This window comes from Cydia splendana, chromosome 11, assembly GCF_910591565.1.
Source record: "Cydia splendana chromosome 11, ilCydSple1.2, whole genome shotgun sequence".
In the NCBI taxonomy this organism is placed as follows: Eukaryota; Metazoa; Arthropoda; class Insecta; order Lepidoptera; family Tortricidae; genus Cydia; species Cydia splendana.
Window position 1 is genome coordinate 135,250 of NC_085970.1, and position 18,586 is coordinate 153,835.

Sequence of the window (18,586 nt, forward strand, 5' to 3'; positions counted from 1 at the left end):
CAGCTAAATTGTCCTAATGATTTGGTTATTAAATTAAAAACAAAAATTGGCATCTTGGCTAGTCACATTGGGAGCGTAGCCAACATGCCAAACGTTCGCGCTACGACAACGAAACGCTATCTTTGTATCTCTATCGCAATAATATGTAAGAGTGATAGAGAAAGAAAGCGCTTCGTTGTTGGAGCCCAAGCGATTGGCATATTGGCTAGGCCCCCAGAACAGCTTAATTTACCTAATGATTTGGTTATAAGAATAAAAACAAAAATTGGCATCTTGGCTAGGCACATTGGGAGCGTAGCCAACACGCCAAACGTTTGCGCTACGACAACGAAACGCTATCTTTGTCTCTCTATCGCACTAATATGTAAGAGTGATAGAGACAGAAAGCGCTTCGTTGTTGGAGCGCAAGCGATTGGCATGTTGGCTAGGCCCCAGAACAGCTAAATTTACCTAATGATTCGGTTATTAAAATAAAAACAAAAATTGGCATCTTGGCTAGGCACATTGGGAGCGTAGCCACATGCCAAACGTTTGCGCTACGACAAAGAAACGCTATCTGTCTCTCTATCGCACTAATATATAGGAGTAATAGAGAGAGACTATGCGCAACTCTACGGAGGGTCAACGTTTGGTATGTTGGCTAAGCACCCTGATCGGATGATAGAACTAGATAGTGTATAGCGGAACTCTTCAATGTGTACTATACCTAAACTATAGTAACAAATATCAAATCAATCCGACTTTTAAATAGAAGGGTGAAAATCAACTTACAAAATATAACCGATTGTACTACAAAAATTAACTTAATTCTAAATAACATTTTAATTGAATAAAACCTTAGTTAGAATAGGCCCACTTCTAGAATAATTATTCTGTTTTTTATTCCGCATTTAAAATAAGAGTCACATGATTGATTCACCTTAATTTTATTCTAAAATAACTAGTGCAAGAATAATTCTAATTCAAATGGATTTGAATAAGAATAAAATTTCTGTTTTTATTCTTATTCTTATTCAAGTTAATTTTTGCCCAACTCTGTTCCTACCTGTACCTATAATATAATACATATACATATATGTAATTGGTTATTTAACCGGTGTGTATAGTGTGAATCAAGCGATCTGAGCTAGTTTACTCAAAGAGTCTCAAGAATACAATACCATTGAGTGGTAAACCACAAATTAGGATAATCCCCTCGTAGTAAAAGCAGATTATAACCGCCTTGAAATGTTAGTATAGATTAAAGACTCTATTTCTTTAAACAATAGACTACAAAATACACTAACTAAATAATGGCTAACCCAACTTTTTTTGCATTTAACAACCATCGACACCTGTCGTGGCTAAGGTGCATGTGACTTTCCAAAAGATTGAATATGATATTATCTTTTTAGACCATTTTAACCCCATTCAACAAGAAATAAGGTTTAGAATTCAATATACATGCAATGTACTTCTAACTTATTTTGTAAGTAAATTGGTTGGCGCCTACGAGAACAAAAGCAGATAATAGGATTGTAATAGAACAATGCCATTGTTAGTACAGGTAAGTGAACAAGCTCAGTTGAAAGAATTTTATCTATACGCTCCGACCCGCGTCGGAAACATCTGCCAACCATTAAGTATTGAACATGATTGTATTTGTAATAATTTGTATTGATGATATTCCGGTCGCGCGAGACAGTTTGTTCTCCCTAATCGGCCATTTGGCAGCGGACTGGAATGCCGTTAGTCGCCGCGCCGACTTGAATGGCAAGTGCAAAGCTGCCAATAAGGACTCACGGTGAAAGCTCGTCAATGAGATGAATGGCGAGTTAGACGCTTATTGACCCTAAGTAAATCTTGTTGCAACGAGATAAGGTCTAACAATGATCGATAATGTGTTGGTGTTATTACGTCGCGTCGCGGGGGCAATGACCGCGCCCGGAATAAGACGTGCCGTGTATAGGTATATGATATAATGTAGTACTATACTTACCTATACATATATTATAAGACCACCTGCGCCCGCGCTTCCGTAGGTAAGTACATCAAAGCTTCAATTAACTTTAACAAACAGTGTACTTACTGCTCTCGAAGTAACGACTCAAGGTAGGTACCCCAAACAAACGCAGGGTAGTACTTAAATGGTTTTGTATGACTTATTTCTTTAGATGTCTTGCTTGATGTAGGTGTCAGTTGTTTGAACATACTTACCTATTATTAAAGTGTATGAATGTGTGTGGGTATTATGATTTGTGACATTGTTCAACCTTTTGTAAAACAGCTTTTAGGAGGCTCAAATAACAGACACATTAGCCATAAGGGTACTATAATATTATAGTTGTTACCTACCTATTATATTGTTATTGTTAATAAGTACCGTGTAATCATCATTTCTTGGTATCTTGTTGGTATCTATAAAAAAAAATACTTAGTAAAAAAACTTATTTAAAAACAAGCTTTTATTTAAATGCGCTAAAAAGAATAAAATATTTTTTTCCTTTAACAATTTTACTATCAAGTTTTAACGTCATTACACAATTTATATGATATAAAAGCTTGTCGCGAGATTCAAGTAGGTACTCGTATTTACTTCCTATGAAAATTTTAAAACTTGTAATCCATCAGATCAATTTATTTAAATTTTACTTGTTTATCTACAAAGGTTAATCTCGCGACAAGCTTTTATGTATATCATATAAATTGTGTAATGACGTTAAAACTTGATAGTAAAATTGTTAAAGGAAAAAAATATTTTATTCTTTTTAGCGCATTTAAATAAAAGCTTGTTTTTAAATAAGTTTTTTACTATTTATTTATTTTTTACTTTTTAGTTATCGCTGGACAGGTTTCTCAGACTGTTCATCTCATTCAACGCATAATTGTTGCAAGGTTATTCAAATAGGCATATTAAGTACAATGCGCTATTACAATTCAATAGATTTACTAAAAACTTCATCTTTCGTTTTAATGAAATAACTAAACGTTTTACGCGGAAAATCATCTCTAAAAAGTAGTATAATATACTTATCTCTAACCACCGTACGATGTTTGCGGCATAGGCCCGCAAACGTCAGTATGTATGTAGGTATGAGCCCTAAGACTTCAGTCGCTCTCGAACCCTTAAATTACGTTGTGTTATTTTATCACCGAGAATTATTTTGATACTAGTTTTTAATATGGTTGACTGTACTTTTCTTTCCACAGTCAACTAAGACTCAACGAGATAATTCTAACAACCCTAAACACAAAATTACGTTGTGTTATTTAAAAAAAAAACATTTATTCAGATGAAATAAACCCTATTATACAGATTATTTTCTTCTGCCAAACTGCAGGGCAAATATTTTATCACCGAGAATTATTTTGATACTAGTTTTTAATATGGTTGACTGTACTTTTCTTTCCACAGTCAACTAATACTCAACGAGACAATTCTAACAACCCTAAACACAATTACGTTGTGTTGTTTATCACCGAGTTCCTATGGCCACCTCCTGTCTCCATCATCAGATCAGCTCGATGGTACCATAATATTGCATTGTCATCCGACTTACATATGTATGAAAAATTTCAGCTTCATTGGAAGTCGGAAAGTGGGTCAAATTTAGCTTGCAAGATTTGACTCGTACAAACATAGTTAACTATTGTTACATACATAGGTACATTGCAAGTTAAATAAAAGCTTGTAATAATTAGATATGAGCGCCGGTATGCATTTAACCGGCGGCGGCGCGCCGGTCAAAATCGGTCGGTGACGGCGGCGAATCGGCGGCGTGGCCTTGAAACACTATTGATTGATGAAAAAAGAATTCAAACCAAATTTTTACCGATAAAACACGTTTTTGCCGTAAGAAAGTTATAAAATAGATGCATTTTTTTAATTTCATTGAAATTGAATGTACTTATTGAATAACTAGAAGGGCCTTACGTAGTAACTATTTATTAATCTGTGCTAATGCCGCGACATCAGAGGCGGTCTTAATCTTGGCGAGGCCCTATAAGCTATTGTGCTAAGTAAAAACTAGCGGATATACTGTATGAGGGAAACGTCTTGTCGGCAGTCCAAAGAGCCGAAGTGACGAAAATCGAGCTCTTTCAACAATGCTGCCAAAACATACGATTATTGTAATTTAGTATCTAGCGTATTATTTTATTTCCCATCAAAGCTTTACATCTAAAACGTCAAACACACTGATGTCAGCGTACATTGAAGGCAATATCTATTTTGTATGAAAAAGAGGAAGTCTAAATTATTAAATTATTCACAATTTTTAAAAGTTGTTTAACAAAAGTTTTATATATTTATTAGTCAACACCCGGTATACACCGGCAAAACAAATGCCAGTGTGCGAAGTCGTCTAGATATGAGTTAAAAGAATTGACCTTATTTTATCTGTTCAGCTAATTTTGAAAACTTGTCCCGCTTAGTTCCTGCATGATGCTGCTGACTGTCGAGTCGACACTGCAGCCGTCGTACGTATATATTTACCTAAGTAATATACGCGACGCTGCATGCGGCACGCTCCCGACACGCTCCCGACTCGTTCCCGATCGGGCGCGCAATAAATATGCCCTGTCTATTTATTTATCATTCAGGCATTTCCGCCCACACGCGTCGTTTAGGATTAAGACGTAAGATCATCCAGAATAGAACTAGAATGGCGCCGGCGCCCGCGCCGCGCCGCGTGTCACCGCGGCTCGCTCGGCTCGCCACTACGCGATGCACTCTCAACTACAGATTATACTTTACATTTTTGCATTTGTTATTGAATAAACAACGAGGATGTTTCTAATTATTCATTTAAAACTTTGTGAATTTACAAACAAATCACTTTTACAACTAACAAAATCAGTAAAGTCGAGGACGTGGAGGGTTCCGTGCCCATATAACCATTCCAGTCGCAGAATCACAAAGTGGTAACTAAATGTCAGATGTGTCGTAACAGAGTCCACACAATGTGTCTAGAATTGTTTCGAAACAAAGTGTCGTCGCCGTGTCTACACTTTTCCGTAACAAGGTGTCGACACATTTGTGTGCACTTTGCGTGCGGTTTGCGACTAAATCTGACAGCAAATTTGTGACAGCAAATGTCAATATCCTCCTGTCTGACCTCTTGAAAACCAAGGTTTGTCAAACTACTATTAGTGTCTCGTGTGCTCGTAATTCTAGTAAGTCATCATAGGCAATGCAAATGATAATAATCGACCGAAACCATATAAACACCCAACACCCGTCAACCTTTTACAGAAAAGTTTTTAAAGAAATTCAATAAGCTACTTAGGTCAGGCAACGAATGCTCCAAAAGTTGTAGAGGGAAATGCTCGGAACACAATTTTTGACTCCGTAACTCGGTTTGACAAGTTAGGAGGTGAACATATCAAAAGTCCCCGGTCGTAGCCCTTGAGCGGGGGGGAGAGAGGGGGCTTTGAAGGTCCCATTTTCCCGTTTTTCGATTATATCTCGGAAACTATGCATCTCAGCGACATGGCCACTTATACAAAATGAAAGTTAATTTAATTTGTTACAAGTTTATTCAGTCAATTTTTTCGATATGTTGAATAGTTTTTGAGATATCCGCTCTTGAAAGTTTATTTAGGGCTCTTAATTTTATCTTGATATATCTATATCAGTGAAGGTGCTAGGCCGTGTTTGGTATCGTTTTCGTATAAATCGGGGGTGCTGAATCCATTTAAGATATCACATTGACACCATTCCACAAAATAAAAAAATAAATCTTTTTAGGGTTCCGTACCTCAAAAGGAAAAAACGGAACCCTTATAGGATCACTCGTGCGTCTGTATGTATGTCCGTCTGAATACACAAAATAGTTCTTTACCTATAGATGACAGGAAAACCTATTAGAAATGTGCAGTCAAGCGCGAGTCGGACTTAATGTACGGAACCCTTAATACGCGAGTCCGACTCGCACTTGGCCGGTTTTTTTGAAACTCTTCTTGACGCTTAACCGCTGAACCGATTTCGTTGAAATTTGGTATAGAAATAGTTTGCGTCCCGGAACAGGACATAGCATAGATCTTATAACCAAAATCATCGTTTGAAGGTGTGAAAAGTGGCGTGGAACTTTGTACGGGAAATCAATAACCGCTGAACCGATTTATATGAAATTTGGAATGGTCTACATCTTTGATTTAGTTAAAAATGATGAAAAAACATGACTTCAAACCTAAACTTAAACAGTATTAACTTCAAGAAGTCAATTCTGAATTCCCCCCTACACCTCATTTCACACCTTTAAAGGATGATTTTTGAGATAACTTATTATATCCTGTCTCGGGACTCAAAATATATGTGTACCAAATTTAAATTAAAACTGTTCAGCAGTTTAAGCGTGAAGAGGAGTTTAAAAGAAAGTATTTTAATAAGTTTATATGTTTTTACTTCGGAATGGTGTCAATGTGATACCTTAACTAAATTTGGTACTGCGAATTTATACGAAAACGATACCAAACATGGCCTCGTAGCTTTACTGTTGTAGAAGTCAAAATAAAATTGAGAGCCCTAAATTCTTATTACTTGGCCAAACTTGTGTAGAAGGAAAAGGTAAAATAAAAGTCTTCGGCAGGAATATAAGACACAAATATATTTTTTTTTTGCGTTACTATTTCATTCATCAAATATTAAACATACCTTGATTATACTATTCTAGTGAGATCCTCATAGATAAACAAAAACATTTACTTAAAAAATTACAAGGTCGAAATGTCACGGAACTTGTGAGAGTAATATGTGAAAAATAAAACATCAAACATCAAACATCAACATTTATTCAGCAAATAGGCCACAAGCGCACTTTTACACGTCATCATTGAATTTACATACAAGCAAAAATAATAACATCAACAATTTTATAAAATAAAACTAACAATTCAATCTAACTTATTACAATTACTAAGAGATGTATATGGTCTCTTAATATCGAATTACATAAAAAATACAGATACAAAACACAAAAAAAAATCTAAAACTTTTATGACAAAAAAAATCTGGACACAATTTAAGAATCACCCAATTGCGTCGAGGAATCATCTGTATTTTTGCTTGTTTCATTACCTCCTCGCTTCTTTTTTGTCCTTTGTATTCTGTAGCAATTTGTTAGATCTGAAAATAAAGATAACTTGCGTCGTCACGGATGTCGATTTATAGGTTTTAGGGAGTGCAGAATTCGAAAACGATGATCATTTTATAATCCAAGATGGCGGCTACGTATTTTGTCATAAAAGTGGAATCCAAACATTTTCGAAATCTGCGCCCCCTAAAACCTATAAAACGATATCCATGACGACTTTTATGACATAGTGCATTGCCGCCATTTTGAAATTGAAAATGTTATCATTTTCGAAATCTGCGCCCCCTAACACCTATAAAACGACATCCATGACGACTTTTATGACATAGTGCATGGCCGCCATCTTGGAATCCAAAATAGTCATCATTTTCGAAATCTGCGCCCCCTAAAACCTATAAAACGATATCCATGACGACTTTTATGACATAGTGCATTGCCGCCATTTTTAAATTGAAAATGTTATCATTTTCGAAATCTGCGCCCCCCAAAACCTATAAAACGACACCCATGACGACTTTTATGACATAGTGCATGGCCGCCATTTTGGATTCCAAAATGGTCATCATTTTCGAAAGCGGGGCCCCCTAAAACCTATAAAACGACATACATGACGACTTTTATGACATAGTGCATGGCCGCCATCTTGGAATCCAAAATGGTCATCATTTTCGAAATCTGCGCCCCCTAAAACCTATAAAACGACACCCATGACGACTTTTATGACATAGTGCATGGCCGCCATTTTGGAATCCAAAATGGTTATCATTTTCTAAATCTGCGCCCCCCAAAACCTATAAAACGACACCCATGACGACTTTTATGACATAGTGCATGGCCGCCATTTTGGATTTCAAAATGGTCATCATTTTCTAAATCGGGGCCCCCTAAAACCTATAAAACGACATCCATGACGACTTTTATGACACAGTGCATGGCCGCCATTTCGGATTCCAAAATGGTCATTATTTTCGAAATCGGCACTCCCTAAAACCTATATATCGACACCCATCTCGACTTTTATGACAAAGTGTTTTGCTACCATCTGCATGCAAGACATTTCTATTATTTTTACGTACAAAAATGGCCCCCTGTCAACTTTCAATCGAGATTTAATCGATAATTTATTCGATTAATATTCAGATTAATTCAATTTCAATCTATGTTAGGTCGACTAAACTAATCGCGATTAAAATTTGAGAATTAACTTTTTTTATGCCATTAATTAGTCGAATAAACAGTTAATCGATTAATGCCCATCTCTGACCACGGCATTTTTACACTTTGAGAATATCTGAAAACAAATCAACACAAGGAGCCATTTTGCAAATCCAGTAACATACCAGTAACTTTGTTATTACTTTTGACAGCGCGTGTCATGTGTCAACACAGAGTCGACACAAAGTCGAAACATTGCAACTACTTTGTGACTGCAATATTTCTCAGCCTTAAACCATATTTATACATCATAATTAACAAGTTTCGTAGTATGTAAAGCGTTATTTCTGTTATTTAAGTATAGTATACGCATCGAAGTACTAAAAATGCTTCAAATAATATAGTTATGAACACAGGCACTGAGAAGTAAACAATTTCATTTCCGGCTAAACTAAAACAATGTGGTGGCGCGTTGATTATATTACACTTAGTTTATCATATCACTCGAGCAGTTTAATTCCCCATAATAATTTAAGTCCTATTGTAATATAAATGCAAACAATATATAATTACGTCTTGTAATCCGTTTTAGAGATGGCGTATTAATGTCACTTATTTTTATTTAAGTATTTTTCCATCTGACAGTTTCCATTTGACAGGAACAAAATGAACGAATGAACGAATGATTTTGGCATAAAGTAGTCGCAAATCCGAAACAATGTGTGCACACGGCGACCACACTTTATGTCACTTTGTGTCATGTGTCGACCCTTCCCCATTTCTGGTAACTGTGTCGACACGGCGACGACTCTGCGACTGGAATTGTGACCGAAACAGACGGTGTCGACACAAGATGTGTCAACACCGCGTCGTAACGGCGACTGGAAATGGTTGTATGGGTGCCTTTGTAATGTACAACTCAGGTAACTAATACCTCGGAATAAACAACAAGGGCAAGCACCGTCCTAATTAGCGCAAACCAACAGAGCATCGTACTTAATATATAATTTATTCTCACTGGTTTGCATTTCTAACTATAGTCTGTTCGGAAAGAGAAGAGTCGTGGAATGTGTTGGGCCCCATACCGTAGGTAAGTACAGTCCACGACTCTTCTCTTTTCGCTTTGACGCTAAACTATTGAGAGATGAGTCATATCATAAGACAAGCTTCCTTGTTTGTGACAGCTGTTAATCATTTGATATCGCTAGCCATGTTTCCGTATTGTATCCTTGTGTAAATTGCCAAAACAAAATATCGCCCGGCGGTAAGACTAGACCCAGACACAATAAGATAAGATAAACCATCGCTGAGGTTGTCCTGGAATGATGTGAAACGTTCCTCTTGTTACAGGAACCTGGAGGGGAACCTCATCTCGGAGCTGGGCCCCGACGCGTTGCCGCCGCTGCCAGAACTAAGGACACTGTAAGTACATAACATACAATTTCTTCTAATCTGAAGCATTTTTCGATTACATTCTAAAGAAGCCAGGGCCCTCGACATGATTTGACTGCGCAATGAAACTGCCATCGGACGTTCCAACCCTGAGCACCGAAGGCCTTGATGGGATTAGAACGGTACTAGTTAAAGATGATATCATTATTCGCACATTTTTTACAAGTAATTCTGTGGTTTGGCCTCACGGCAAAACATAAGTAACCCACAACCACCAGCAGCCGGTGCCAACAAGTGCTATTACCTATTACTATCAATCAATTACGCCTTCCTGGTATAAACAATATAAACTACAGCTTAGTATGGATGGACCTACCGCTACCTGGCGTTGGCACACCGCCAATCGCTGGCAGTTGCACTCACACGTATACAAACCTACTTACTTATATGTAAATACTTGTAGCTATCCACAATAAAGCAATAGTTTTCAACTCAAAGGTTACCTAGAAAGATCTTGTAAGTATGTATACCGTAAACCGGTTGATTGTGACACTCACTAATCAAATAATATTGTAAAATCTGTAAACTGACATGCACAATCTGACAATAAATGATTACTTACTTACTATAAATTCGTTTGGTCTAATCACTACTGCATTTTTACCCTACTGTACTTTTTTGTCAATGTTTTTCAGTCAGTCTTATTGTTGTTATCGAACGGCTTCACACCCCACACTCTAGGCTTCAATCCCCATATACTAGCCGTTTGTTACATAATAAATGTCACGCGTGATACAATTCTTTTATCACGCGTCACGCGTCAATCTGCTTCGCCTTATCACATAAATAAGGCAAGGGCTGAATAATTACCGGACCCGGGCTATCCCGGGTCGGACCGGGTCGGATCGGGCCGGATCGGGTCGGAGCAATCTGTTTAGGGCAGAAGTAATTGACCAGAAACTAGATAGCGGCGATTGATAGTGCGGCGAGTGTTAAATTAATTATCTTGCTTAAGCACAGCTATCTACAGTAAATGCATTTGAAGAGTCATTGAACGGCTTCTTACTTTCATTTGGAGAAGTATTATATTCAGACTATAGAAGTGTTTGTGCATGGCAAAATAAAGTGATTGACAACATGAAATATCGACATGTCTGTTATCGATGTTACCTTAACGTTATACAGGGTGGAAAGGCACGACGATCCTTTCCGGAAATGGGAGATAGTTTAGCCTAAGCTCTATATTTTCTCCATAGAAACTATGTTAATATGGGCAACCGTTTATAAATTATGGCCTTTTAAACATCCATGCAAAAAACTACTTTGTTCTAACCCTAACAGGTGACAGGGTCAATGAACTTACTTGTAAACAATCAGTATACGACAGGAATTTATGCTAATTTGTTGCCATCTAACCATTTTTAGGTCTGCTTACAACACGGTAAGAATCGTTGCAGGATTTTCGATTTTTTAGTGGTTCCACTTGTTCAATACTTGAATGAAGTAGTTATGTTATTCCTTAATATTAATAATACTAACCACAACATTGTTTACAACGACAGTTCAAATGGTGACATTGACAACCACTCAAAAGTACGCAATCGTCTTATAAATATCTCTGGTTTCCTTGACTGATAAAAAGGTTTTAGTTTCTTAACACGTTTCACAAAATTATTTTCGAATAAATAGAAACTATCTAAAATAATAAAAAAAATTTTTTTTATTATAAGTAGGTTGTGTTTGATGCACCAAATGTAGGTACATGCAAAACAGAACATTAGAATAAATCAAGAATAAATACTCTTCAATACCAAACTAACAAACCTTCTTGCGTGGTAGGAAATAGACAAGACGTCATCAGACGTCAAACAAACATCAGTTTGAAATTAAATTTTTATTGAACTTTACTTATTTAATGTCATATTTTTCAAATAAAAATGCCGTTGTTAGATGCTCGTGGCTATTTAAATTTGTGGGGCTGTGTAAAAGATATGGTGTACCAAACGGAATGTGAAACTGCGGACAAAATGAGACAAAGGTTAATTGGTGCTTTCTGCGGAGGACAATCTGCGGAGGAAAAATGACGAAGAGCATACACTATCGCATGTGCATCGACATACTCGGGCACGGGCTGCGGCGGCCTTGTAAGACACGGAGGTACATTTGAACACCGTATGTGAAGAGAAGATAGTGTTAAATATTGGCAAAAAATAATTATCTAAGAAAGTAATAAAATTGTTTATAATATTTTTGCATTCATTTGATTTATTTGACATTTATGCGACATTCATACATCATTGCGATTCTGTCAACGATCGGAAAAAAGTGTAAAGTCCCGAGCTTTCCCGACGGAGATCCTTAATCTATAGCCGTGATGTGCACATGCTATAGGGTTGTCACCACAGTTAAAAAGTAGTAAATTTGCTATTTTTATTTTTTACTCAATTAACGATTCTTACCATTACCAATCGTCTCTGTATCACTTAAACGACCTAATACTTCCGGGAAGGATCGTCGTGTCTTTCCACCCTGTATACTTAGATATTTATTACATTTTATAAGAAGATACTGATATAAGAAGCTACCGCAAAGTACACAACACGTTCAATACGTCTCTTTTGATATATTGGTAGTTTTCTATTCTTTTGGCACTGTATACTACAGTTTCCGTTTTAATTTTTAAGTGCTAAATATATGGAAGAAATTATATACCGCTTTGTAATTGATTTGCATTATTGAAATTTCTCAGTAACTTACCTACAGCCAGTAGAAATTACATATTTTAAGTAAATATAATATCGATAACAGATTTATCGATGTTTCATTTTCTCAAACACTCGTTTTTGCCAGAAAAACTTCTATGTCTGATTATATTCTTGTAAAATTCCATCTACACGTCAATTAAGTCACTTTTGCACAAAGCCAGTAAGTACCGCGTTTTTATGTACTTTACGTCTACCATCAGTTTTGAGTTTTGACATTGACATATACGCTCACGTCTACGTAACTTACTTTCTATGCATCTCGCTCGTACTCGCATATTAGTGCAAGCGAGATGTACAAAAAGTAAATTACGTAGACGTGAGCGTTATGTCAATGTCAAAACTGGTGGTAGACGTACTTATGTAATGAAGCAAACATTGTAACTAGTTTTTAAACGCACATATAGTAAATCTAATGCGACAAACTGTGAGTGTGAAGGCTAACTAGTCCCGCGCTGCGTTATATAGTTGCGTCCAGGTGCAGAGAATACGCCGCGCCGTCGCGTCGTGCGCACACATGTTTGCTCTAGATTACGCGCTTTATTTGCACGGTGCATTAGTTGCCCTAATTAGGCGCGCAATCTGTCCTGTCGCGGCGCCGTCGTTAGATCTGGACGCTCCTTAGCACTACCGCGTGACGCGGCTGTGGGCGAGGCGAGGGCAACGCGTACATCCGCGGGCACTCGTGCAGTCACGAGTGCACAAAGTGGATAGCGGACTGGAAACCCAAACACAACCCTGTGTTCTACAGTGAATACTGCTACAGATCGCAAAAAAAACGCGTACATCGATTTGAAATAGCTTCACGTTGGTGTAGTTCCCAAACCCCTGTTTGTTACAAGAAACTCAAACTGGAGAAGAAACCAAGATATTAGGTTTCTTAATAGGTCTTCAGGCTCCAACATCAACATCATCAACATCAACATTTATTCAGCAAATAGGCCACAAGGGCACTTTTACACGTCATCATTGAATTTACATACAAGCAAAAATAATAACATCAACAATTTTATAAAATAAAACTAACAAATCAATCTAACGTATTACAATTACTCCTCTACACGATGGGCCAACGCCGGTCAATCCAAGGGACGCAACCATGCGGTAGAATGAGATAGCAATAAGCCAACCGACACCAATACCCCCTTTACACGTTGTCCCAACATATTGGACCAATAGGTTCGGCCAACGTGTAGAGGAGCCATTCCATCAGCCCGCAAATTAGGCGGATACCTCTAAAATTTACTGTCACTAGAAAAATCAATGTCGTTATAGGTAAAAGCAAAAGGAGCCTGATGTGCTGGCGCTGGAATGACCATGACCAGATCCACAGCACACTTAACACTAAGTTGGCGAAGCGATTCATGTTGCCGGAAATACCGGAAAAGATACAAACCTACCCGCAACCAGAATAAGCGTACCTACCTACTTAGTACTAATACATAAATAAAATAAATAAAAATAAAAACTGTCGACTGTACGGTAGTACTATTAGTTATTCTGTGACTGTACTATTATATTGTGGCGAAAGGTCTCGTGACAAATATATTGTCAGAGTGAATTTGCTATATCCAGAATAAAACTTTTGTCGTGTTTGCGCGTGGCGCACGCGTCTAGCGCGCCCGATCCCTCTACTTCCTATGCGGCGCATGCAGTTGGCAAAAAGCCGACCTTTCCCGGTGCAAGGCCGCACGTCGCTCCGCCAACATTGCTATTCCGCGCGCCGCGCCGCGCCGCGCCGCTCGACTCCTCTATTAAGATTGCGCGATAATCCCTAAAGTCGAAGTTAGTTGGGATCTTTATTGCCTGCGACGTATTGTTATGGGTTCTGTGACTACTGTTACGCTATTACGCAGCTCTGCAATTGCCTCGTTACGGTGGAGATTGTTTTTGATGGAGTGAACTTTGCGGAAGTTCCGAATTCTTTATCAATTGACTGCCGGCTAGCTCTACTTGACAAAAGATTTACTTACATAGGTAGAAATAGACAACTTTCCGTAAATAGTAAAATATTGTGAGTAGAGTAATGCAAAGCAAAGCAGTAACAATTAATATTTCCACTTAATCTAAATAACTGTTTTACTTCTAATTACGTACTACTTATAATTAGAGTTCAATGCGTGCTCGTAATAAATAAATAAATAAATATTATAGGACATTTATTACACAAATTGACTAAGCCCCACGGTAAGCTCAAGAAGGCTTGTGATGTGGGTACTCAGACAACGATATGTATATGTCGCAGTCGGATCGTATAATCCGCCGTATTACATTACGGCTAGCCGTTTTCAAAAACAGGGGCGTTTTGAAATGCGGCGGTTTAACGATTAGCCGGATTGAATGCGGCTGAATGAGAATCCGCCGGAATGTATTCGGCGCCATACGTTCTTCAACACGGCTAGCCGTAATGTAATACAGCGAGTCATTAGCCGCCGCTTTGACAGTTTTTAGTTCCCATTTTTAACACCCGTGGCGCTGCCTGACAAACGCTGGGGTGTCCATCAAATCTGGAGTTCGTCGGACTGTTTCTTTTCAAAAAACATTTCTTTCGCAACTTAACTAGACGGAGCCCCGCTTCGCGGGGCTCCTATTTCTGAGCGGTTTGCCCTTCGGGCATCTGAAGCTACCTAACGAACCTAACCTACCTACCTATTGATTTAGTGAGACGTCCGTGAAAACATTACACTTTGGGGAAAAAAGCGTAGGTAGGTAAGTAGGTTAGGTTCGTTAGGTAGCTTCAGATGCCCGAAGGGCAAACCGCCCAGAAATAGGAGCCCCGCTTGCGGGGCTCCGTCTATTTAAGTTGTGAAGGAAATGTTTTGGAAAAGAAACACATGTAGTGCGGTGGGACCATGGTAAAAATAAATTAAATTGCAAACATTGTCAAACTCCGGTTACGTAGGCGACCGAAAGAACTGGTCACTCTACAATCTAAAATAGTAGTACGATGCGGCTAAACGTTGGCCGCCTTATTGAAGAACGTATCGCAATGACAATCCGGCTAATCGTCGAACCGCCGCATTTCAAAACGCCCCTGTTTTTGATAACGGCTAGCCGTAATGTAATACGGCGGATTATACGATCTGACTACGACATATATAATATATAAATACTTAAATACATAGAAAACAACCATGACTCAGGAACAAATATCTTTATCATCATACAAATAAATGCCCTTACCAGGATTCGAACCCGGGACCTCCTGCTTCGTAGGCAGGGTCACTACCGACTAGGCTAGGAGGCCGTCAAATATTTACTTAAATAAAATAAAAATATGGCTGATAGAAAAAAAACCTTCAAAAATCTAATATAAAAACATTAATATGATAGATCAATGACATTGATGCGTCTGAACACGAAAATACTACATACTTATACTATACCAACTACTATATAGAGTTACCATGTTATTCATCTACATAATATATAATATGTAACTTATAGCTATTTGAACGTGACCTCAAAACCCTCAAGCAACCGATTAATTAATCTAGCTGCAGGCCGTTCCTATAAGTAACTCAGTGACAAGTAATTAATTAAAACAACTTATCGAAAGTATAAATGAATTACTTAAAGGTGGTTCGCTTTCCATACAAAAAACAATTGCGTTAAATTAAGTAATTAACTACACACTATTACTACATAAATATGTGCGCATCTGTCTACTTTCAAATGTTTATTTGCGCTAACATGATAGTAAAACTTTGTTTTAAACAGCGGGCTCAGCACGGTTCCATTTTTATCGACTATCACTATGCACGTCCCTTTCGCACTTACATACTTGTTAGAACGTGATAGGCATGGTGACAAGGGATAAAAACGCGACCGTGCTAAGCCGCCAGGAATCACGCAAAAAACGTTATTTTTGGTATTGCATTGATAAAAAATAAAACGTTTTTTTGCGTGATTTCTGTATAAAACAAAGTTTTACTATCATTTTAGCGCAAATAAACATTCGAAAGTAGATAGATGCGCACATATTTATGTAGTAATATGTAGTGTGTAATTACTTAATTTAACGCAATTGCTTTTTGTATGGAAAGCGAACCACTTTAATGAATAACTTAACGTCATACGTCATTGTCACAGTTTTTTTGTTCAAATAAAGATAATCATTGTGTTTTTCTTGTGCTACCTAGCTTTACGCCACAGATAATTGTGACGCCCCCGCGGTGATTACAATAACAATGATAAGCCCCCGGCCGCCCGGCCGGCACGGCAGCGGCCAGCCATTACTTTGCCGGCCGGTGCCGGAGGGTCGCCCTTGAACTAGAAAGGCGAGATTAATGTTGTGAAGGGCAAGGCCCGGGCCCTGCCGTGCCGGCCCTCCGACGCGTGCAAACAATCTAATAACTTTATGATAAACCTTAAATTCATATTGGTTTTGACCACGTCCGCTGATATTAGTATTCAGAATTATCTAAACGCGACGTTGTTAAGAGAGAGAGCTCGAGCGTGTGTTCATTTTGGATACTCCGTTCGCTTAAATAGTAACTTTGCTACTGTTTGTCACCTAGAAATTCGAACTGTGTAGTTTAAAATTGATTGCAAATAATATAAAGTTATAAACCCAAGAAGTATTCGACGTAGCATTTTTACGTTGCAAGTCTTATCGTAGGTTTCAATCTCTATCTACATAATACCTACCAGCTAGCTACTACTACCTAAGTACCTACATCGGTGCCTGATTTTCAATCCCAGTATCGGGGGTCGCGGCCGCAACCCTCTTCACGCTGTCTGCGGCGCCGGCGCCGGCGCCCCGCCCGCAACCCTCTTCACGCTGTCTGCGGCGCCGGCGTCGGCGCCCCGCCCGCAATATCACTGCCGAGTGCCGCGATATTTATGTTTGCTACTAAGCTACCTAACTAGTAACTACCTTATATATTTACACGGAGCATTATAAAGCGAAAACTTGGGATTGAGTCTCTCTATGATAAAAAAAATCATTTATTGTCAATTAAGTCAAGGCCCATAGATTAATCAATTTCATAAAAGTGAAACAACTTAAAATTAACCACAATTTTGGCGAAGAAGGCCTCCTCCTCTTCCACCTGACCTCTTCCTTATCCACAATGGCACCATCATGGGGAGCTTCTTCTTGGAAGCTGCTCTCTCTCCTCCTGAAGAGACGCTGTGCGGGTGCGGGTACGGTAACCCGGTTCGATGCGACTTCCGGACCGGCGACGACACCTGCGTAAGCATGATGACGTGATCGATATATTAATATGATGGATTGGGATCACTCTTATATCTTTAGCTCAATAGAGTCAAGTTTTCATATATTCGTTCGTATATTCGGACTCTATATACCGTTTACAGTATTCACTCGGTTACATCTACATTTTGTGGAAACGTTTTGTGGAAAACTCATAATGAACGTCGACGCAACTGAAATTCCACAGCCGAGTCTCATGTTCCATTTGTGGCTGAGATCTGTGTGGCGACGCGTTACTGTCGCGTATATTGCGTCCAGGAGATTAATCTGCACCGCAACATCCCTTCCTTCCCCCCTTCACCCGCGCCTGAAGCCGCCTAATGTACCTACATATATTCTACAAATCCACAACACCGCTCACGCTGCTTATCGCACGAATCAACGTCGCGCGGTCTTATCACTTCGTTCGCTCGTTCGTCTACCTGCCTCTCTATTGCTCGAATATGCAAAAGCGATAGAGAGACAGATGACGAATTTTTGATTTACGATACTACCTATACTCACAAATCTCACGATTCGTTTATTGCCTCAAATTAGCATAATGCCACCGCGGGACGGCGCGTGCCCACGTCCGAGTTATCGCCGACATATTATATTACGACTGTTATAAACGTTAAATGAACGGCCACGTTAACGAGGCAGTGAAACGTGACTTTAAACAGTTTAAACCACCGACGATGCGACGATGAAGACGGTCGGTGCAGGCTCCTTTTAATTACGACAGAGTAATGGGCTCTATTCATTGACTTTTTAATGATCCGCCGCTTCAAACTTTATATCTTCTTAACCACTGTGGAAGAAGACGTGAATGGTACATATATACATTCAAAATAAACGGATGTTTTTGTGTTATAGATCTCTAGATTGGGTTAAATCATTTAGTAGCTGGTTTGTACTGCACACCGTTGTATGGGGACCTTGCACTTTGAGACTATGCGCTGAAACTTGGCACAGTTGATTCTTAGCTGGTCTTGAGCAGATACAGA

At 38.6% G+C, this 18,586-nt stretch overlaps 1 protein-coding gene across 1 annotated transcript in view; it reads left to right on the forward strand.

Moving 5' to 3' along the window:
• The window catches only part of LOC134795186 (lutropin-choriogonadotropic hormone receptor), a gene marked incomplete at its 5' end in the record, with an annotated part of 88,823 nt that overhangs the window by 32,287 nt on the left and 37,950 nt on the right, over nucleotides 1-18,586 (forward strand). The window contains one exon of the mRNA XM_063767017.1: nucleotides 9,579-9,650. Coding sequence (XP_063623087.1) covers nucleotides 9,579-9,650 — 72 coding nt within the window. The remainder of the gene's footprint in view (nucleotides 1-9,578; nucleotides 9,651-18,586) is intronic.